Source organism: Budorcas taxicolor, chromosome 1, assembly GCF_023091745.1.
Source record: "Budorcas taxicolor isolate Tak-1 chromosome 1, Takin1.1, whole genome shotgun sequence".
NCBI lineage: Eukaryota > Metazoa > Chordata > Mammalia > Artiodactyla > Bovidae > Budorcas > Budorcas taxicolor.
The window spans coordinates 94,069,536-94,093,105 of record NC_068910.1 but is presented as its reverse complement, the minus strand read 5'-3'; the positions used below and the strand labels follow the sequence as shown (position 1 = coordinate 94,093,105).

Genomic DNA, 23,570 nt, shown 5'->3' with positions numbered 1-23,570 from the left:
AAAATCCCTTAGAATAGCTGTATTTAGATTTTAATGAAACTAGGCAGAAAGGAGACTAAAGTGAATTTCCTTTTTAGTCTTTTAAATGAAAAAGTGCATCATTTGTCCTATATATCTTATTCATCATCAGTCATAGCAAAGCATTCATTCCCATGAGAGAGATAATGGATTCAGAGAGCTGAGAGGAATGGAAGATTGTCATTCAATGCAGATGAGTTTTAGTAATATTCTTATCATGAGAAATTGGGTTGCAGAACCTTAAGATTTGGAATTAAGTTGCCATAGATATATTTAATTAAAAGTAGATTGCTTTAACCTTTCTTTAAGTTAGAAATAGGTTTAAAATCTTAAATTAAATTTATAGTTAGTTTGTATTTAACTTGTATTCAAGGCTTGCCTTTAATAGGGATTCTTTATAAAGTTTAGCCCCCAAAAAGTACATTTTAATTGAACTATTGCAGTGAACATATAAAGAAAGTTTCTGAAAGAATTTAATAACTTGGTATATTGGATCTGAGTATGGTTTACTTTTCTCCCAATGGAAGAAGTAACCAAACTATCAAACCAAACTAAAATCTGAGAACAAAAGTAGGTTCTGCCTTCTGAACTTTTCTAACATCTTGTTACAAAGCTTCTCAATCCTTATAAATTGTGTTTCCTAGTGTCTCAGTATCATCATGTAGTAGGTTGTTATCTCATTTATTCAGTATAATTCTGTCTGATGGGCAGTACTTTTCTGGAAGTTAAGCATATGAAGAATGAAGATGTCAAAGTAGAAAAGCAAGCATAAATTAAAAGAAAAAAACTCTACTGCAAAATTGGTTTGAGGTTAAACAGAGATAACTGCATTTTCTAGTTTTAAGACATCAGGGTCCCCTGTTCTAGGCAAATGCTGAGGTTTGGACTGTGTTTTGGGCTATGAGTTTCCTGCTTGAGAAAACCCAGATGAGTAGAGCCCAGGGACAGAGTTGATACCAGTTGCTGCAGCTCTCTTCTGTCATCAGCTTGTGTCTCCTGTCAATCATTCAACATAGCTGATCCTTTTTCTCTAAGGTTTACTAAGTCAGAAGAGACGTTTTATCTTCTATTGGTTTCCTTTTTCCTAAGAGCTACTCATTGAGTGGTAATATAACCTTAAGTACTTTATAGCTGTATCTCTCTTGGCAATTATGACTTTTCTTTTTTTAATGGCTAGGTCATGCTAACTAGCAAAAAAGTATCTCAGAAAAGTATCTCAGATTAATTGTTCATGTTACAATCAAAGTAAAGGTAAATTTATTCACTACAACTTTCATTTCCTTTTTAAAGGAAAGCTTGCTATAGAAAATGGTCCCTATTTGTTCTTCTTTTTTCCTTCTCTCCACAGGGTGAGGTAATCACAAACTAAAATCTCCTATAAATATACCATCATTACCCAGAAGGTAATTACACTTGTAGAAGTGTTAATCTTTTCTCAGTGAAGATCAAGATTCATTCACTCTCAGAGGCTTGTTGAAAAACACATGGTCATGTTAGGCATACAGAGAATAAGGTCCATTGTTACAAACAAATGGGTTATCCTCACTTATACTTGCACTAGGGCTCTAGTGGCTTTCGTTGCCCTAGTGGCTCTCGTTGCCCTAGTGGCTCAGTTGGGAAAGAATCTGCCTGCAGTGCAGGAGACCGGTTTCCATCCCTGGGTCAGGAAGATCCTCTGGAGAAGGAAATGGCAACCCACTCCAGTACTCTTTCCTGGAGAAGTCCATGGACAGAGGAGCCAGGCAGTCTGTAGTTCATGGGATTGCCGGGAGTCAGACATGACTGTGAGACTTTCACTTTCACTTTTTCAGACTTTATATTGGTTTATGCCTTCAATATCAGTCATATAGGGAGAGCCTGCTATGTACAGTGCCGTAAAGCAAGTAAGTACAGATGAAATTGTGTAAAAATGATAGCTCTTAGTGTGGTGCCTGGCATCTAGTATATTTATAATAAATATTTCTTCACTAACTCATTTTTAGCTTTTGTCCAGCATTTTTAACTTCAATGGAAAATATGAACTTTTTTTTTCTAATTTGTCAAAACGTATCTTTGCTGGATTATATTTTGAAGGTGTGGACTCTTTTGCTAGGCTCACTGGTGGTGATATTGTTCCAAAATGGAAGCGTGGCAAGTTTTTTTTTGGAATAAGTAGATTGTACTTAAGAAAGCCTACTCTTAAGTTTCTCTAGATAAAATATTCCTTTGTATGGAATTTGGATTCATTTCTTCACCAAATGATTCAGTATTTTGTTTACAAAGTCACTGGAACAATATTGGTAGAGGGTTAAAGATAAAACTATTGAAAATCCCACATTTCAGGGGGCGAGAGATGAGAAAGAAGAGGTGGTGAAGGCATGAAAGAAGAAATAGCATTAGAAAAATGGGTTTTACTGGTTTTCAGTCACTAAGTCATTTGTGACTCTTTGCGACCCCATGGACTACCTCATGCCAGACTTCCCTGTCCTTCACTCTCTCCTGGAGTTTGCTTAAACTCATGTTCATTGAGTCAGTGATGCCATCCAACAATCTCATCCTCTGTTGCCCCTTTTTCCTCTTGTCCTCCATCTTTCCCAGCATCAGGGTCTTTTCCAATGAATTGGCTTTTCGCATCAGGTGACCAAAGTATTGGAGCTTCAACATCAGTCCTTCCAACGAATAATCAGGGTTGATTTCCTTTAGGATTGACTGGTTTGATCTCCTTGCTGTTGAAAGGACTCTCAAGAGTCTTCTTTAGCACCGCTATTTGAAGGCATCAATTCTTCAGTGCTCAGCCCTCTTTATGGTTTGCCTCTCACATCTGTACCTGACTATTGGAAAAACTATAGCTTTGACTATCCAGATCCTTGTCAGCAAAGTAATTTCTCTGTTTTTTAATATTTTGTCTAAGTTTGTCATAGCTTTCATTTCAAGGACCAAGCATCTTTTAATTTCATGGCTGCAGTCAGTACAGTGATTTTGGATCCCAAGAAAATAAAATCTATCACCGCTTCTACTTTTTCCCCATCTATTTGCCATGAAGTGATGGGACTGGATGCTGTGATCTTCGTTTTTTGAATGTTGAGCTTTAAGTCAGCTTTTTCCCTCTGCTCTTTCACCCTCATCAAGAGGCTCTTTAGTTCCTCTTCACTTTCTGCCATTAGAGTGATGTCATCTGCACATCAGAGGTTGTTAATATTTCTCCTGGCAATCGTGATTCCATCTTGAGCTTCATCCAGCCCGGCATTTTGCATGATGTACTCTGCATGTAAGTTGAATAATCAGGGTGATAATATATAGCCTTGATGTACTCCTTTCCTGATTTTGGAAAAGTGTCCTAGAAGGGAGGATTTCAAGGAAGAAATTGACATCTACAGTATCATATCTCTCTAATATCTACAGTATTATATCTATAATATCTAAAATGTGATGAACAATTGACTATGCAATAAGTGTTTGAAAGAGACTATTTCAGTAAGTCTTCCCAATAGCTTGATGAGATGGATTCTATTACTATCCTCATTTCCAGATGAGCAAATTGAGACTTAGACTGGGGAACTCACACTTAGTAACCTGTACCAGAAATGTGATTGCATTCAAGGCATTCTGTCCTCTGTCCTCTAAGCGCTGAGCTGGAGGAAGGTCGAGACCGTGAGCTCTAAGGAAAGTGAATTCCATCTGCAGATTCTCTTTGCAGTGCTAGAAAATGACCCTTAACAGAGAGTTGTTTCTATATTTTATAGATATGGAAATTGAAATTCAAGAAGTTATTTAACCTGCCAAAAGTCACATATCTAGTAAATGGGAATTGAAAGTTTTAGCTACAAGTATACGTGCACATATTTATTCTATTACTGATCTGCTTACCGGTAGCATCCCAATTTCATACCCTTAAATTACATGCAACTGCCATGATATACATCTGAAGTCAGTTTATGTCTCTAGAAGGTGATTTATATTTTTGAGATAATTTTGTTTGTAAACTATAAGGCCTCAGTGTTGACTGTGTGTATGTAACATTATATATGTACATATATACACATATGTGTGTGAGTGATATAATAGATGTATAAGTAATAAAATGGTGTTCATTCTTTACCTTTGAGTCATGAGACAGAAAATTTAGAAGTGGCTCAACTTGAAAGAGAAGTCATATCTATAATCTATTGAGATAGATATTGAAGGAAAACCAGACTTTTTGAGTGTGATCAGTTGAGTTATTTTAGTGGGACTTAATCATGCTTACAAACAATGAATGTAATGTCTAGTATAGGAAAAGAAAGACAAAGAAAATCGTAGATATTTTAACCTCTTTTTGAAAATAAGGTCATCATTTAAAAATGTGACTCCTGATTATGCTACTTTTAAGAGATATTCATTCTGTTATGATAAGTAATGGTAACAAAGATTATGAATAATTAGCAAATGGTTACATACTTTATGATGAACCATAGCATGATTGTAGTTTAAAAATGTATATTACATCTAACTATAAAATTATGAGTAATTCTGGTAGCTGTTTGTTTAATGCACACTATTGATTTTGTGCTGTGTGTTTGATCCAGTACTAAAGCTGGAGGTATATCTTACCTTATTACTTTTTGGTTTCTATTTCTGTGTTAAATTTATTGTCGTATTTGATTGATAGTGCTTCATCTGAGATCTAGTTCATGCGTTTCTCTGGGAACCTTAATAAGAGGAATTTAGAGAGAAAGTATGCACTGAAGGGATGTTGCTGTGACCTTGATTGGTGTCTAGTGGCTGCCTGTTATCAAAGAGCTTGACTCTACATAGTCTTAAGTAGCACAGCAGTCCCTATGGTAGTCAAGATCTCCTCCCAGCACTTAGTGGACACTGGGACAGCCACATAAAAAGTAGATGGTTCTTGTCTTCAAAGTATAGATTTAAAGGGTTTATATAGTGGGTAGACGGTCAGTTGTCAAGAGATAATGGAAGGGGCTTTGTGTGTTCAAAAAGTGATATGGCCTAGTCCTCCAGTGATGGGGGAGAGTGATTTAGGATGAGAGGGCTCCTTGCAGCGCTCTGTTAGGGATGGTTAAAAGGGACAGAAACATTTTAATGAGTTTGTTTTAAATTTTAGAGTTTTTGAATCTGATCAGTGCAGTAGTTAAGAAAAGCGTGATTATTCCTTTGTTTGAATTTAGATAAATAGCTATTATGTCAGAGCCAGAAAACCTGACAATGGTAAATGACTTAAATATTCTTTATTTTATTGTGGAATTGCCTTAATGGCAGTCAGATTTATTCTTGAACATGTTAAACCTCCATAGAACTTGTCAGTATTTTCCTGAAATTGGGTCTCAGATTTCTGAAATGGGAGTGGAGAAAGATGTGAAAATTGATGGCCTCAAGCTTTTTAAAATCCAAATTGAAACTTGTACTACAAAGAGAGAAGTTTAACCTGAGAGTTTATGCCTGTATCAGCATGACATAGAGTAGCAATTGAAGTTTTCTTACACCCCGCAGAGCTAATAAACACATTGGTTCATTTAAAAGTGATTCAATTTTCTTGGACTTTGGATTTCAGAAAAGAAGGAGCATAGTCTAATGAATTATGACTTCTATGTCTTATAAATGTAGAAATAACATGTAGAGGTCTATTTTAGATGATATTTTGTTTATGTATGGATGATTATTCATTTTGTGAATCTTTAGATTAATAGTCTGTTGAACACTTTAGAAGATCACTTTTTCATTGGTGATATTTAATTATATACATTAGAAAAGACCCTGATGCTGGGAATGATTGAAGGCGGGAGAAGGGGATGACAGAGGGTGAGATGGTTGGATGGTGTCACCGACTCAATGGACGTGAGTTTGAGCAAGCTTCGGCAGTTGGTGATGGACAGGGAAGCCTGGTGTACTGCAGTCCATGGGGTTGCAAAGAGTCGGACACGACTGTGTGACTGAACTGAACTGAACTGAACTGCGATTAATTACATATAATTTATATATTATTATAACACACACATGTATATATACTTCTTTTTTGGGTGGCTGTGCTGTGAGGTTTGCATGATCTTAACTCCCCAACCAGTGATTGAACCTGGTCCCTGGCAGTGAAAACTCCAAGTCCTAGTCACTGGACACCAGGGAACTCGAACACTTTTTAACACTATAATTTTGTAAACTTTTTACTTTATATGTAATATATGATTAATCTAACATAACTAAATATCACCACTTAAAAAGTGACCTCTTGAAACATATTTATATGTTATATAAAATATATACTACTTTTTAGAGTTTAGTACATAAATAAAAAAATCAAGATCTATCTTAACATAAAAGTTAATACATTAATGTCTTTTAATTACTATAATTTTTCTTTATAGCTATTTAGTTAGTGACCCATATTAATTGGAAAGAATAATAAAATGGAATTACCTAGTTTTTTGTGCTTTTTAATTATTTACATTATTTGCTAAATGTAGAGATAATTATTTATCATCTTAGTGTATAATGAAGTCTTACTAAAGAATATTATTTATGTTCCTTTGGAAAAGTAAAAATAAAATCTTCTTTGGCTAATTTTGTTTTTTGCTAAGTTTCCAGTTGCCAGTTAATCTTGTGATCTTTATTTGGCGTAAAAGCTTGAAAATTTATTCTTCCAGGAAAAACTAGCTGAGTACTTATATAGGAGTACTACACTGGTTATTGGCATACAAGGATGAAGAATATTTGATCTCTACCTTCAGATACCTTGTAGTCAAAAATATGGATATCAATACAGACACATATAATAAGTGAAAACAGGTTAATAGTAATAGATGCAGGTAATAATAGGTACTGGTTTAGGCTATTTGTGGGAGGTTCAGAGGGGTAGTGCTGACTCTTAGTTGGTGCACAAAGTCAGCATAGCATTTGTAACGCTGTGTAACATACTATTCCCAGCTCAATGTGTAAAAACAGTAAACATTTATCTCTCAGTCGTGTATTTATGAATCTGCCAGGGTGACTCTGGTTTTTAGAGGTCTTGATGTGCTTAGGAAAGATATAAGGTAGCAATCAAGATTAAAAAAATTTTTTTTTGGTAGTAGATGAGGCTGCTGATGAGGGACAGGGGAAATGTTGTAAAGCATTATGAAAATTTATTGTGTAAACGGTACAAAGATTGCTGTAGCAGCATTTCCCTGTTCTAGACTCCATGATACCAATTATTCCAGACTGAATATGACATCTAAATCCATGATACTTTCTGACATGTCTGTGTCATTGATGTCTACTTTAGATCCCTTTTGTAAGCTCTCCAGCCAGTCTCTTTCTGGATGTTTTCTCTCCCTTGAACCTTGACCTTCTGCTACACTCACCTTATAAATCTGCAGTGTTGCTCACATCAAATTGTCTAATTTCTCTGCTCCTGCACAGCTTCTAGCCACCATGAGGAAAATCACGCAGCCATATGAACTGCTGCTTTTTTTGGTTCAAGGCCATTAACACTCTACAGCAATCCCTTGCACATGCCCAGTCAGCTCTTTCTTACATCCTCCACAGTAGCTATAATACTTCAGATTCACCACTCCTTGCAGAATCCTTCATTTCATTGCCTCCTCATTTCCCATTAGTATAATACTTGCTTTCACTTTTCAAAGAAAATAGAAGACAGCAGAAAGGAAAATTGCAGCATCCAAACCATTTCGCTAAAAGGATCTCTGTAGCTATCTTCATCCTTCCCACATACTTTGAAAAGTTAGTAGTGGAAGTTGATGTCATGAATCTACATGTTGAATCCTTTCTCTTCTCTTCCTCAAAATAGTAAATCTGTCTATTGATGTCTCTCCTGTCAGCCTTTGTTTTTGCTATTTCCTTTTTCTCTGCATATGAAGTTGCTCAACCCTTTACTTCCTTAAATAAATTGAAAACTAAAGAAGATCCCTGTCTTAATTTTCAGTCCAGTTTCTGGGACAATATTGCAAATTATTGGTTACCAAACCTTTGTGTGCATAGCACAAAATTAGGAAACTTTCTGAAAGTACAGCTCTACACCTGGGTCTGATTCAAGGATCTGGGGTGGAGTCTGTTGATTCCTAACTTTTAAAAGCAACCATGCTGGGGAGCTACTATGGTAAATGAATATGTCCTGACAGGGTAATGTTGATCATGTAGCATGTAGAAGAGGATACAAAACTGTAAGTTAAAAAATTTGTATATATGTATTAGTGCATATTTGTGTATAAAATTGACATTATGGTGGCGTTAGTGGTAGGGATCCCACCTGCCAGTGCAGGTTAGGCACAAGAGACACTGTTCGATACCTGGATTAGGAAGATCCTCTGGAGAGGGGAATGACAATCCACTCCAGTATTCTTGCCTGGAGAATCCCCATGGTCAGAGGAGCCTGATGGGCTACAGTCCATGGGGTTGCAGAGTCAGACACGACTAAGTGACTAAGCACATTAATGCATATTTCTGTATACAGTTGACATTATGGAAATGAATATGTGTATATAAATACTAAAGTAGTAAAAAAAATTAAAAAAAACTTTAAGGTGTTAAAGTAAAGGAGGTTGGATTTATGAGTGCTTTTAGTGGCTTTTTATTTATATATTTTTATTTTTATTGTACAGAGAAGATACATCTCTTTTGTGGTAAGAAAAAAAGGTGGTAGATTAGTAATAGAACTGATAATAATGTAAATAATAATATACTCATGAACGTGTTTTCCCTCATTAAACATCCCCTCCCCTACTTTTCTTACTTGACCTTTCTGCAGTAATAGATGGTGTGATTCTCTTCTATATCCTAAAAAACCTGTATGCAGGTCTAGAAGCAACAGTTAGAATTAGACATGGAACAATGGACTGGGTCAGAATTGGAAAAGGAGTACAAGGCTTTATATTGTCACCCTGCTTATTTAACTTCTATGCAGAGTTGTTTTTCAGTGCTTAGTTGTGTCTGACTCTTTGCTGCCCCATGGACTGCAGAATGCTGGGTTTCCCTGTCCTTCACTGTCTCCTAGAGTTTGCTCAAATTCAAGTGCATTGAGTCGGTGAGACAATCTAACCATCTCATCCTCTGTTGCCCGCTTCTCCTCCTGCTATCAATCTTTCCCAGCATCAGGGTCTTTTCCAGTGAGTTGGCTGTTCGCATCATGTGGCCAAAGTATTGGAGCTTCAGCTTCAGCATCAGTCCTTCCAATGAATATTCAGGGTTGATTTCCTTTAAGATTGACTGCTTGCTGTCCAAGTGACTCTCAAAAGTCTTCTCTGGCACCACAGTTTGAAAGCATCAGTTCTTCCACGTTCAGCCTTCTTTATGGTCCAACTCTCACATCCATGCATGACTACTGGAAAAACCATAGCTTTGACTATCCATACTTTGGAAAAATCGTAGCTTTGTCAGCAAATTAATGTCTCTACTTTTTAATGTGCTGTCTAGGTTTGTCTGTTGCAGAGTATATCATGCAAAATGCCAGGCTGAATGACTCACAAACTGGAAATATTGTAGAAATATCTACAATCTCAGATATACAGATGATACCACTCTAATGGCAGAAAATGAAGAGGAACTAAAGAGCCTCTTGATGACGGTGAAAGACGAGTCTGAAGAAGCTGGCTTGAAAGTCGGCATTCAAAAAACTAAGATCCTGGCATATCACATGAAGGACATGTCACTTCATGGCAAATAGAAGGGGAAAAAGTAGAAGCAGTGTCAGATTTTCTTTTCATGGACTCATAATCACTGCCAATGGTGACTGCAACCATGAAATTAAAAGATGCTTGTTCCTTGGAACGAAAGCCATGGCAAACCTAGATACCATATTAGAAAGCAGAGACATCACTGACAAAGGTCCATCAATCAAAGCTATGTTTTTTCCAGTAGTTACGTATGATTGTGAAGCGGTGGTTTAGTCACTAAGTCGTGTCTGACCCTTGCGACCCCATGGACCCTGCCAGGCTCCTCTGTCCATGGGATTCTCTAGGCAAGAATACTGGAGTGGGTTTCCATTTTCTTCTCCAGGGTACCTTCCTGACCGAGGAATTGAACCTGGGTCTCCTGCAGTGTGGGCAGATTCTTTACTGAGCTGTGAGGGAAGCCCAATGGATGTGAGAGGTGGTCTATAAAGAAGGCTGAACACTGAAGAATTGATACTTTCAAATTGTGGTTCTGGAGAAGACTCTTGAAAATTCTTTGGACTGCAGGGAGATCAAACCAATCAATCGTAAAGGAAATCAATCCTAAATGTTTGTTGGAAGAACTGATCCTGAAGCTAAAGTTCCAATCCTTTGGCTACCTGATGCAAAGAGCTGACTATTTTGGAAAAGACCTTATGATGGGAAAGAATGAAAGCAAAGGGGGAAGTGGGCAAGATGATGAGATGGTTAGATAGCATCACTGACTCAGTGGACATGAATTTGAGCAAACTTGAGGAGATGGTGTATGACAGAGGAGCCTGAAGTACTACAGTCCATGGATTTGCAAAGAGTTGGACACAACTTAGTGTCTGAACTACCACAACAAAAAATTCTCTCCCACTTCTGTATTCCCTATTCTTTTTCATTTAACACCCAAGTTAACCACTGTCTTTCACCCCTAAATAACCAAAAACCATGTTTCTTCTCAATCTTAACTCTGATATAGCTTTCACTCCCTGTTTTTCCTCCCCATCTTCATTGTGTGGCTTAAGGGAAATAACTGAGATGGGTTTCACTGAGGCCAAAAATGGAGTGACCAAGAATTTCAAACGGCACTGAAAGCTCATGGAAGTTGAAGTCTGAAAAAACGGTTGGGATTAGGGTGTTGGAGATTGCTGTTGACATCTGCCAAAGTATTTCAGAACAATTTTAGGAGATGAAAAGATATAAGGAAGTAGAGATAGGGGTCAGGAAATTGGGCTGTTGGTGCAGGAGAACCAAAGGATGACTTGGACCAAAAAGAGGTTTTCTTCATTGTCTTTGAGGTTATTTCAGAATTAGCAAATACCTCACTTCACAATATTTGAATGCTGAGAGTGAAGAACCTGGAGAGAGAAGGTTTGAGAACCTCAGAATGAACTAAAATCATTGAAAAGATAAAAATAAAGAGCAAAATCAAGAATAAGCTTTAACAAGAAAAAATCAAAGCTCCTTTTCCTCACAGGACAGTCCGTAACTACTGCTTCTGCCATCAGCGACACAGTCATCCTATTTTCTGTTACTTTAGTTACTTAAATTACTTCTATCATAATAAAACTCTTTCTTCGTATATCATTAGTTTTGAGTCAACCTCTGCTCAGACCAAACCCTTCCTACTTTTTTTTTTTTTTCCTTCTTAAGGGAGTAGATTGTATGATAGTTTTAGATTTCTCTTCCTTACAGGACTCTTTCAGACTCCAAGGTAAATTCTTACATTACCAGCAGCAGTTTGACTGATAATCACTCAAAAAACTACTAATAGTCTGGGCCCAGGAGAAGATATAAATTTTTATTTGCTTAAAAATTACCCCCACCCCCTGACCCCAGCTTCTAATATAGTCAAGTTATTCTACTTTTTCAAAGCCTTGAAGCAATTAATTACTTTCTCTTCAAAGAAGTTTTCAACTATCCACCTAGACTCTTGAGTCTACTTATTGACCAAGATATCTTTTCAGTATTAAATTTTTATATATGTCTCCCTTTGTGATCTTTCCCTTTACAATATCTCTGATGGAACCTGATTTTTGTCTAACTCAAAAGCTCAATAGAAATGAACAGATAAAGGCTACTTGACCTTTAAAATACTTTTATTTTTTAACAGCTTTATTGACATACAATTCACATATCACACAACTAACCTATTTAAAGTGTACAGTTTCATGGTTTTTAGTATATTGAAACAGCCGTACACCATAACCACAGTGAGTTTTAGAATATTGTCATTATCTCAAAGGGAACCCTGTACCATTTAGCTACTATCTCAGAATCTCCCCATCCTTTTTTTAGGCTTAAGCGAACACGTTCTCTGTCTTTATAAATTTTCTTATCCTGAATTTTTCATATAAATGGAATCAGATAATATGTAATCTTTTGTGACTGGTGTTTTTCACTTAGCATAATGTTTTCAAGTGGCAAAATAATATTCCATTATGTGGATATGCAACATTTTGTTTATCCATTTATTTGTTGATGGGCATTTGTGTTGTTTTCACCATTTGACTGTCATGGGTAATGCTGCTGTGAACATTCTTACACAAGTTATTGTGTGGACATATGGTTGTGTTTATAACTAGGAGTGGGATTGCTGGGTCAAAATGGCAGCTCTGTTGTTTTGGGCGACACCCAGACTGTGATCCAAGGTGTCAGCACTGTTTTACATTCCCACATTCCCATGAGGTTTCCACTTTCTCTACATCCTTGGCAATAATTATCTATCTTTTTTGGCTATTGCCATCATAGTGTGAATGAAATAGTATCTTCAGTTAAGTTCAGTTCAGTTCAGTCGCTCAGTCGTGTCCGACTCTTTGGGACCCCATGAATCACAGCATGCCAGGCCTCCCTGTCCATCACCAACTCCCAGAGTTCACTCAAACTCATGTCCACCGAGTTGGTGATGCCATCCAGCCATCTCATCCTCTGTCGTCCCCTTCTCCTCCTGCCCCCAATCCTTCCCAGCATCAGAGTCTCTTCCAATGAATCAACTCTTTGCATGAGGTGGCCAAAGTATTGGAGTTTCAGCTTCAGTGTCAGTCCATCCATTGAACACCCAGGACTGAAATCCTTTAGGATGGACTGGTTGGATCTCCTTGCAGTCTAAGGGACTCTCAAGAGTCTTCTCCAACACCACAGTTCAAAAGCATCAATTCTTTGGTGCTCAGCTTTCTTCACAGCCCAACTCTCACATCCATACATGACCACTGGAAAAACCATAGCCTTGACTAGACGGACCTTTGTTTGCAAAGTAATATTTCTGCTTTTCAATATACTATCTAAGTTGGTCATAAGAATGAAATAGTATCTTATGTTACTAATTTGCATTTTCCTAATGACTAATAAAGTTGAGCATCTTTTTAATGTGCTTATTAGCCATTTCTACATCTTCCTTATAGAAATGTCTTTTCCGATCATTTGCACATTTAAAAAAAATGTGTTGTCATTTAATGTGTGTGTTAGTCACTCAGTCGTGTATGACTCTTTGTGATCCCATGGACTGTAACCCACCAGGCTCCTTTGTCCATGGGATTCTCCAGGCAAGAATCCTGGAGTGGGTTGCCATTTCCTTCTCTAGGGGATCTTCCTGACCCAGGGATTAAACTGGAGTCTCCTGCATTTGTGGGCAGATTCTTTACCATCTGAGCTGCCAGGACACTGAGCTATAAATGTTTCTTGTATATTCTAACTTAGGTCCCTGTCAGAGGTATGATTGGCAAATATTTTCTCTCATTCTGTGAATTGTCTTCACTTTCTTTTTTCTTTCTTGCTATACCCCATGGTATGCAGGATCTTATTTCCCCAGCCTTAGATCCCCAACCAGGGATAGAACCTCTTCTCCCCTGCACTGGATACACGGAGTCTCACCTCTAGACCACCAGGGAAATCCCTCTTTTCACTTTTTTGGTGGTGCCCTTGGACACACAAACTTTTTAATTTTGAAGGAGTCCCATTTATCAATTATTTTTCTTTTGTCACTTACAGTTCTGGTGCCATGTTAGGGAACTGAGGTCCCCCAGATTTATCCCTGTGTTTTCTTTTTAGAGTTTTCTAGTTTTAGCTCTTACATTTAATTACTTGATCCATTTGAGTTAGTTCTGTATATATTTTAAAATAGTCCAAATAGGTCTTTTTGTGTGTGGAGACCTAGTTGTCCTAGCTCTATTGCTTACAAAGATGATTTTTCCCATTGAATTGTCTTGGTCACCCTTGTTGAAAATCAATTGATCTTCGACACATGGGTTTATTTCTGTTATATTGCTAGCCATGTTAGAAAATATTTTGCTTTCATTGAAATAGTTTCAGAAGTGGCTATAGGGTTAGCAGGGAGACTTATATAATTGATTTACTGGTGCCTATAGGCCTCTCTTGTGCCTTCACACCAGAGACTGGTTCAAGTGGAACAACCTAAGATGAAAGATTGTGTTTTAGGATGCAGAAAAGAGTTCCTAAAGTCAAATCAATTTATGGCTTCTGGGGAAGTCATAAATAGATTAAATTGCAATCGATAGTGATAAGCTATGAACTGGAGTAAGTGCTGATGAGTGAGCCCTCCAGCTCAACTCCAGATGTTCTTTGACATGGAGGGATACAGTTATGTACTAGCCAGTTAAAACATAATCGAGACCCCTTCTTGGCACATAGAAGGACTTCTCTGATGATTGACCATATTGCATTAGTACCTCTCTGCCATTCTTTCCGCTTCCTATTTTGTTCCATTTTGCATTCTTTCTAAGCAAATACTGTATTTCTCCTCAGTTTTAACCATTCATTTCTCTCTGCTTTACTGTCACTGAAAGTTTATAAAATAAAAGGAGCCAAATTCAGACCAAAAACGAACTTGGTAAAATGGCATAGAGATCGATAATATAAGTCACAACATGAATAAATTCCTTTATCCTTAGATCCCAAATAATATTTCCTTTTGGTCAAGCATAGATGGTAAGAGTTGTTAGAAGCTGAATACATTTTCAGATCCAATCATGATATAATGTATTAGTAACTTGTAATGGATGAAGTAAACTAAAATTAAATGGAGAACTTGAAAAGAAAAGAAAAGGCATATTTTAAGGGTCTGTGGAAGATCTGCAAAGATAGATCATATGTTGGCACGCATTTAGAATTGAGTTTTGAGTGATAAGCTCAGAGAGAGAGAAAAAGATGTGAAGAGGGGTTCAGCTAGGTAGGAGAACTTCAAGCAGAACAGCTTTGCTTTTATATGTCTTGTATAGTTCCTATGCTGGAATTCTTCGGAATATCTATTTTGAGATAACTGAATGGTTTACAGTGGTAAAAATAAATAGATTGGTAAATAAATAACCAGGGCTTCCCAGGTGGCTCAATGGTTTAGAATCCGCCTGCCAGTGCAGGAGACATGGGAGATGCCAGTTTGATCCCTGGGTCTGGGAGATCCCCTGGAGGAGATGGGAACCCACTCCAGTATTTTTGCCTGGAGAATCCCATGAACAGAGAAGCCTGGCAGGCTACAGTCTATAGGATCGTAAAGAGTTCAACAAGGCTGAGCAATTGAACCCAGCACAGTAAGTAAGTAACTGAATTGATTACCGTTGTATTAGACCATAAAGAATACCACATTATTATATTTCGATAAAATCAGAACTAATCCATGTATGGATTAGTCCATATATGACTAGTTCAGTAGTCATGTATGGATGTGAGAGCTGGACCATAAAGAAAGCTGAGCACTGAAGAGTTGATGCTTTTGAACTGTGGCATTGGCGAAGCCCCTTGAGAGTCCCTTGGACTGCAAGGGGATCCAACCAGTCAATCCTAAAGGAAATCAACCCAAATATCCATTGGAAGGACTGATGCTGAAGCTGAAGTTCCAATACTTTGGCCACCTGATGCGAACAACTGGTTCATTGGAGAAGACTCTGATGCTGGGAAAAATTGAAGGCAGGAGGAGAAGGGGATGACAGAGGGTAAGATGGTTGGATGCCATCACTGACTTGATGGACTTGAGTTTGAGAAAGCTCCAGGAGTTGCTGATTGACAGGGAAGTGTGGCGTGATACAGTCCATGGGGTTGCAAAGAGTTGGACACCACTGAGCGACTGAATTGACCTGAGAACTAAATGAAAAAGTTTAGAAGAAAATATAATATCCATGACTCAATTTCTCTCAAATAAAAATAGGATTAAAGAGAATATAAGACCTTATAATGGTAACCTGTTTTGAAAATAAATGAAAACCCTGGTTATCAAAGCCATCTGTTACCACTAGGACAATAAGGAGAGGCAACTTTTCTTATGCTGGTTCTGAATCTGATCCACAGAACACAGAAAATTATTTGAATGCCTATTTTCTCTCAAGTGTAGTACATAACAAGTACTATTCTAAGATGTGTTGAAGAGAAGTTAATTTATTGCATACAGTGGATCCGTAGGGCATTCGATCTTAATTCTCTTAGTGAATCCTGGTTGAGCAAGGCAGCATGCCTTGTTATTAAAAATGATAATCCCTGGTGCTGTTGAGGATATGGATAGTTGACTATTCTCATATGCTGCTGGTAAGAGTATGAACTGGAACTGCTTATCCAGAAAGCAGTTTGTTAACTTGTGCTTAGAACAATAAATAAACAAAAATCTTAGACCCTTTCGCTGATAAGATCACTTTTTACAGTCCATATCAAGGAAAGAGATTTGGACAAATACTTGTTCATGGAGACATCATAACATATGTTTTTACATTTTTGTTATGGAAATTTCCTCATATATGGAAAAGCAGAGATGAGCTTTGTTTTGGTCTGTTCAGGCTGTTATAACAAAATACTACAGGCTGGGTGGTTTATATACAAAACAAATTTATTTCTCAGTGATCTGGAGTCTGTGGATCATGTTCTTCAGCTCATTAGCATTTGCATCAAAGGCTCTACATAGTAAGTTGGGGCCATTTCAACCATGAATGTACCTAGTCGCTCAGTTGTGTCTGACTCTTTGCAACCTCACGGACTGTAGCGTACCAGGCTCCTCTTTCCAGGGGGATTATCCAGGCAAGAATGCTGGAGTGGGTTACCAGCCATGCCTTCCTTCAGGGTATCTTCCCAACTCAGGGGTCAAACTCAGTTCTCCCCCATTGCAGGCAGATTTTTTACCCTCTGAGCCATAAGGAAAGCCCATAAGGAAGATATATATTAAACTCAAAAACTCTTCGGAAATGAGGTGGCTAAGTGCTGATGAACAGAAATACTTTATTGTGAGTTAAAGTGTTTGGGAATATTTGAAGAAGGCTGACATTTAAGAATTTTATGTGAGGATTATTACATTAGAAAAAGAAAGGTTGTTGGGCTTGAGATAAATATAGAGTTTGTGTGCCTGATGCAATGACCTTAGTTAATGTTTGATTGCTTGTGCCGAATGTGTGTTTGCAGTTCATATTAAACTGTGTATCATGTCGTTTCTTTTCCATATCTCGATTTAAATTTGTCTGCTGGTTTTGAGTCTATGGACAAATAGAATCTTTTGCATGGTAAAATACAGTGATGAATTTCAGCCTGTTAGTAATACAATACTTACGTAAATGTTTGCTTTTAAAATGTGTCAACTTGCTCAAAGTTGATAATCATTCAAAGTCTTAGAACATGTTTTAATAAAATAATTTATGCAAGCGGGAAACATGTTCTTAAAATACCAAAACTAGAATAATATATACGTATTGCTTTGAAAGTGAAAGTCAAAGTGTTTCTCAGTCATGTCGATTCTTTGTGACCCCATGGACTGTAGCTTGCCAGGCTCCTCTCTCCGTGGAATTCTCTTGGCAAGAATACTGGGGTGGGTAGCATTCCCTTCTCCAGGGAGATCTTCCTGACCCAGGGATCGAACCTGGGTCTCCCGCATTGCAGGCAGTTTCTTTACTGTCTGAGCCACCAGGGAAGCCCCACACATTGTTTTACTACTGCTACTGCTAAGTCACTTCAGTCGTGTCCGACTCTGTGCGACCCCATAGACAGCAGCCCACCAGGCTCCCCCGTCCCTGGGATTCTCCAGGCAAGAACACTGGAGTGGGTTGCCATTTCCTTCTCCAGTGCAGGAAAGTGAAAAGTGAAAGTGCAGTCATTCAGTTGTGTCAGACCCTCAGCGACTCCATGGGCTGCAGCCTTCCAGGCTACTCCGTCCATGGGATTTTCCAGGCAAGAGTACTGGAGTGGGTTGCCATTGCCTTCTCCAACACATTGCTTTAGGGGTTCCTAATCCTTAAATCTAGCAATGTCTAGCTCATGGCAGGAAATGGCTCATAGAAAGGAAGGTGACTTGAAAGGTTAATACTTAAAAATGTTAATGTTACTTTTTTAGGTAGAAGCCTTCAAGTTTTTATTTTCTGATCAAAATCACCCATACATTTTAACCATGCAATTTCTTAGTGAGAATATTCTAGGAAACATTATCTATAGATCCTTATAACAGTATATTGAATACTCATCTTCATATATGTTATCTTTTCATGTTTAAATTGTAAATTTTATTCCCTGATGCAAACACGTTCAGATTCCTTAATGTCTCAGGTCTGTACTATAATCTTCATCTCACTGGTCATCCTTCTGGGTTTTACAATGTTAGTCAATCCCAAATTCTAAATTTCGTGTAATATTTGCTTTGCAGTATTATTAATGATAATTTTTATTTCAGAATTTCCTTGACCTACTGATTTATAAAATCATTTGGTAATCTGTAAATCTAATTTAATCTAGAAAATGAGTCACAAAGCTGTGAGCAGAGAACACCTGAAGTCAGTAACTGAACCATGAAGTTGATTTTCAGTGTGGTCCCTGAGCTTGGCGGTCTACAGTCCACGGGTTCGCAAAGAGTCAGACACAGCTGAAGCAACTGAGCTTGCATGCACAGGTACCCTCAGCTAGCAGCGTCAGTATCACCCACGGACTTGTTAGACATGCAGATTATTAGCCCACACTTCATATATATTGAATCAAAAAACTCTGAAGGTGGGGTCTAGCAGTCTGTTTTAAACAGTCCAATCTGATTTAACAAGTGATTCTGATATGAACTAAAGCTTGAGAACCACTGACTTACAGAACTCTCAATATGTAGTTCTGTGCTTCATAGAGAAGCAAATAATTGTCACAGGTGGTGATGGGATGATTTTGGTCCTATCCTGAGGCCTACATAGAGACACAGACTATCAGCATTGTCTTAATTAAAAGTAATTCTATCTTGTGGATTCAGGATATAAACTCATAGAGGATTAAAATGAAAAAACGAATAATCTTGTTCTAAAAGTATGTACCTTAGATATATCTAATATGCCTTAGAATGATCATTATTTATATTACTTAAACCACTTATATTACTTTAACTTTTATTTATCATTATTCATATTACTTTCAGTTATTTTCAAGGAATAAACTCTCATGATATTTCATAAGACATAAATTTCTCCAAAATGTATTCTTGAACTCATTAGCTTGCCACCTGTGCTTTTCTAAAGCAAATTTCATTTCAAAACAAAACATTCAATTTTACTTAATATTTTTATACCAGTCATTGGATTTTTAATGTTTATTTACCTATTTTTAATTGTGTACTTCCACAATTAGTTCCCACAGTCATACCTAAATATACCTTAATGGTAGTTGTCCCTTCTTTCTTATCTAAGGGTTTAGTGTTGAGTTTATGAGGACAGATCCAAATCCAATGATTTTTCTGATTTTTATGTTCCTAGACCTTAGATATCTATATCTTGTAGAGAAAAGTTCCACTTGTTGGCTATTTTTTAGGAAATCATTTTAGAGATGAACTGATTTTATTAGAAGAGAATCTTTCTTATGCCTGCAGTACAGTAGAAGTGGTTAGTTTAATCGGTGTACATTTTTCAAATGGAAAGAAGCAATTGCATTTAATAAAAGAGGAATAGAAAAGAAAATTCAGGGCTGAACAGTGATTGGAGAAGGAATCAAGGAGATAAAAGACTGGTGGTGTGGCTGAAGAAGTATTTATGTGGGAGACAACTGTCCAATGCAAAAACCTGAAGTTGTTTCACGCATGTATGCCCTTTGCAAACCTTCCTCTCTCTCTTTCTTAAGAAACCTTTAGTATATTCTGCATTGCTTATGATGGTTGGTAGATGGGTTTTCTTTTGGAGCATATGTGAAGGTAATCCAGATTTTTCATTGAAGGTTGAGGTTCGTCAGGAAAAATGTACCTGTAGTAGAAGTTAACACCTGAATTTCCATGAAGAGGAGATGTACTAATAAGCTCTTAAAATGATAGAAAACGCATTTTTTTTACAGTGTAGGGTTAGAAATAATCAACATGTATGTTAGGAAATTGAGACACTATGAAAGGAAAATGTGATTCAGTAAAAGTAGTTTTCTTTATACAAATATTAAAACATTAGCCATTTAAATAGATCTTTAAAACTCAAGTGACTGCCAGCTAAAGAACTATTTGAACTGATATTCAAAAACAAATATTCAAAACCACATTTATTTTTGCATTATTGAGTAAAGCTTTTAAGTAAATCTGCATATGAAAATTTCCCATATATTTAAAGCTTCACTTTCAAAGTAACAATCTTATTTATAGTTGAATTTTTAGAGGATCCTATATTATGTATTTTACTACTCATTTTGGTGTGCTGTTACTCAGTTTAACCTTTTCTGGATGAAATACAACTGTCATTCTGAACACTAATTTTCAGTTTGGCGTTGAGCGGGGCCTACATTAAACACTCAATACGTATTTAATGAATGAATGAATGAACTAATGAACTGTACCCTTTATTTTCGAATCTAACTAACCAGGAAAAGATATGCTGCATGTCTTAAGTTTATTAACTGTCTTAAGTGATTAGCTTAAAAAGAAATTCAGTAAATGTATAAAGCGCTGTACTACGTAGATTTTCATATTTCAAGCTCCCTGCCCCAATTATGCCCGAAAGTCTTTACTGTGTTAAAGGAATGTCACATTATAAACAGATGAAATATGTGTTTGATGTTTCAGGGGCAGGAGAATATAATAGCACAGAGCTTATTGAGCTGTTCCTGAAGATAAACCACCTTTAGATATTTTCAGATTGTCTTCTGAGGGGGAGTCAAAAATGTTTAGAAGGATCTGTTTAAATGCTGTTTCTTCCCCCCACTCTACCTGTAACGCTCAGATTGGCAGAGAGTGAAAAACCTTCAGGCACATGTGGTGAAAGTGTTGGTGTGTAAAAGAAGAAATCATGGAATAAAACAAGTTTCCTGTTGTTTTTCTTATCTCCTCAATTGAGAATCTAATTTCATAGCACTACTGTGGTTGGCATCACAGGGTTGCTTATGTTTTTTTTTAAACAGTGAAATATTTCAGGCATAAACAAATAGGGGATAATGTGATCAGCATCTCAGTATATACCACCTACCCTAAAAAATAAAACATTACAGATATTATTAAAGCTTCTTATGTTCTCTTTCCTCTATTTAGTGGAAATCACAATAGAATTTGATGTTTGACATTCTTAGTTTTCTTTTCATATTTTTGCTGCATATTCTTATTTATGAGTGAGCTTGAGCATCATTGTATGTTTATGGGTCACTCATGTGTCCTCCCCTGAATTTCTCTTGGTTTTTGTATTGGTTTGTTTTCTTTTTCCCATTGATTCATAGATCTTCATATATTTTGGATGCTGTTTCTTGATAATACTCATTAGAAATATAGTTTCCCAGTTAATAATTTGTCATTCTATTTATCTATGTATGAAGATAAGTGTGTAATTTTTGTGGCCAACTTTATTAGGCTTTTCCTTAAAGTTTTGTGTGTGTATATGAGTGTGCATGCTTCTGTGTTTTGTTTAAAAACACTTACAAACTCAATATTATAAATATATTTTCCTGTGTTTTCTTCTAAAAAGTTTACAGTTTTATCTATTGTATGTAAGCATTATATTTATGGATTCTTCATTCTTTAGTACATTATTAAGAAGAGATTTGTTTTTTTTTTCTCATAAAGATAACCAATTATTTCAGTACCACTTATTAGGCAGTATGTCCTTTACTCATTGATTTATAGTGCCACCTCTATCACATGTTAAATTTCCATGTCTTTATAGTCTTTTGTTCATTTTGGCTTCCTTTCAGCATTTTCAGTTCACCTCTCTTTTGCCTGTTATAGTTTATAGCCTTCTACCTTTCTTGTTTGAGGCATTTCTTTAGATTTTAACTGAGTTCTGACACACCACACACTTGTGGATTTAGTTAATATGACTTTAATAATTTTTCATCATTTGTTTCTACCATGACATGTATCTTAGCTAATTGCTTAGAATGCATTTCTATTTTTTCTTATTATCTCCTTTTGTTGATGGTGTTTCTTGAAAAGGGGCCCGTCATTCTATTTATTGATCAAATAGAACTGAAACTACAATGGAAAATGTGTTGTAATTTTAATTTTCAGATACAAAAGGCAGAGGGCTTCCTAGGTGGCACTAGTGGTAAAGAACCCACCTGCCAATGCAGGAGACATAAAAGATGTGGGTTCCATTCCTGATTCATGAAGATCCCCTGGAGAAGGAAATTGGATCCCACTCCAGTATCCTTGCCTTGGAAATCTCATGGAGAGAGTAACTGACGGGCTATAGTCCATAGTATCGCAGAGTCGGACACGACTGAAGTGACTCAGCACAAGCGTGACTTACTTTTTCTAAATGATTAGTGTTTCATTTACCACCTTAGGAAGCAATGTTTTTTAGGTAATTTGATTCTGTATAAGTAGGCAGTAATTATACTTTGACTGAAATTTATCGAATATTATTTTTTAACTGACCTTCCTTATTGTATTTCAGATGATTGGAACCCATTTTCACACCCATATAAAAAACTGGATTTTGGAAAATGGGAGCTGTATATCCCACCAAAGCAGAATAGATCTGTCTTAGTACCTCATGGATCCAAACTAAAGGTATTTCCTCCCTCATGTTTTCATTTGAACTTACTATTTTTTTTTTGTCCTGTTTGCAGAGTTTGATTTAAAATGTTAGAATGTAAACTGATGCTTGATAATTATAGGAGAAACTGTAAATTTTTAAATAGAGGAAAATTTAAGAGAAGTCATCAGCAGATTGAAATATGTCAGACGGCAACTGGTTGGTAAGATAATGAACTTACTAGTTGTTAACGACTTTGGAAATCTTTTAGAAGAATGACTGAATAATTACAAAAGTTCATCCTGGGAAACATAAAAGTTTGATTTTTAAAAATGAAACCTGTCTTCACATCAGCCAAGCAGAGAATTTTTACCTGTGAAGACACACTTGATATAATTGATTTTGTGATGAGCCACGGGAATGAGGCAATACTGTGTTGGAGACCCACACCTTTTGGGGATATGATTTTTCTTGTTTTTTTCCTGCTCTTTGATTTCAGGGCTCTGGTTTGTCCTCTTCTCTTCTGTTAAACCCTTTGAATTAGCCTGGGACCTGCCTGTCCTCTATTTGTCCTCTCTTAGGCTGACTACGTAGCTCTGCATTCAGGGTGTACAGAGCCAACACAGTGCCCTCTCTAGTCTCCTCAAGGGTGGGTCCCAAATCTGGACTACAGATTACAGGTTTGATTATGTAAAAGGCTATCTAAATCCTTTAACATTTGCTTGATTTTAGCCCATTGCTCAAATAAATATATGTTTCCATGTCCCTTTCTTTCCCTTCCTTGGACATATAACAGCATTCATCACATTTATCACTACATCCTGTAACTAACATATTTTTATTGGCATTTGTTATTTAACAGTATTAACCAGAGTTAAAATAAGAAATGCACTGTATGTTTGTTTTATAGATTTTTCTATCTAACAGATACTGAAATTATAAGTATACCTGAAAATACTGAAATATTGCCACACATAATTCCCAGGAGAGCATATTGTCTGGAATAGAGACATTTTAATATGGGATGGCAACCAGAGTTCCTCTTAATCTGGAGTGAAAAGGAGGAAAAAGT

At 36.7% G+C, this 23,570-nt stretch overlaps 1 protein-coding gene across 1 annotated transcript in view; it reads left to right on the top strand.

Moving 5' to 3' along the window:
- Nucleotides 1-23,570, top strand: part of GBE1 (1,4-alpha-glucan branching enzyme 1) — a 302,051-nt gene that overhangs the window by 85,216 nt on the left and 193,265 nt on the right. The window contains exon 3 of the mRNA XM_052636457.1: nucleotides 22,418-22,533. Coding sequence (XP_052492417.1) covers nucleotides 22,418-22,533 — 116 coding nt within the window. The remainder of the gene's footprint in view (nucleotides 1-22,417; nucleotides 22,534-23,570) is intronic.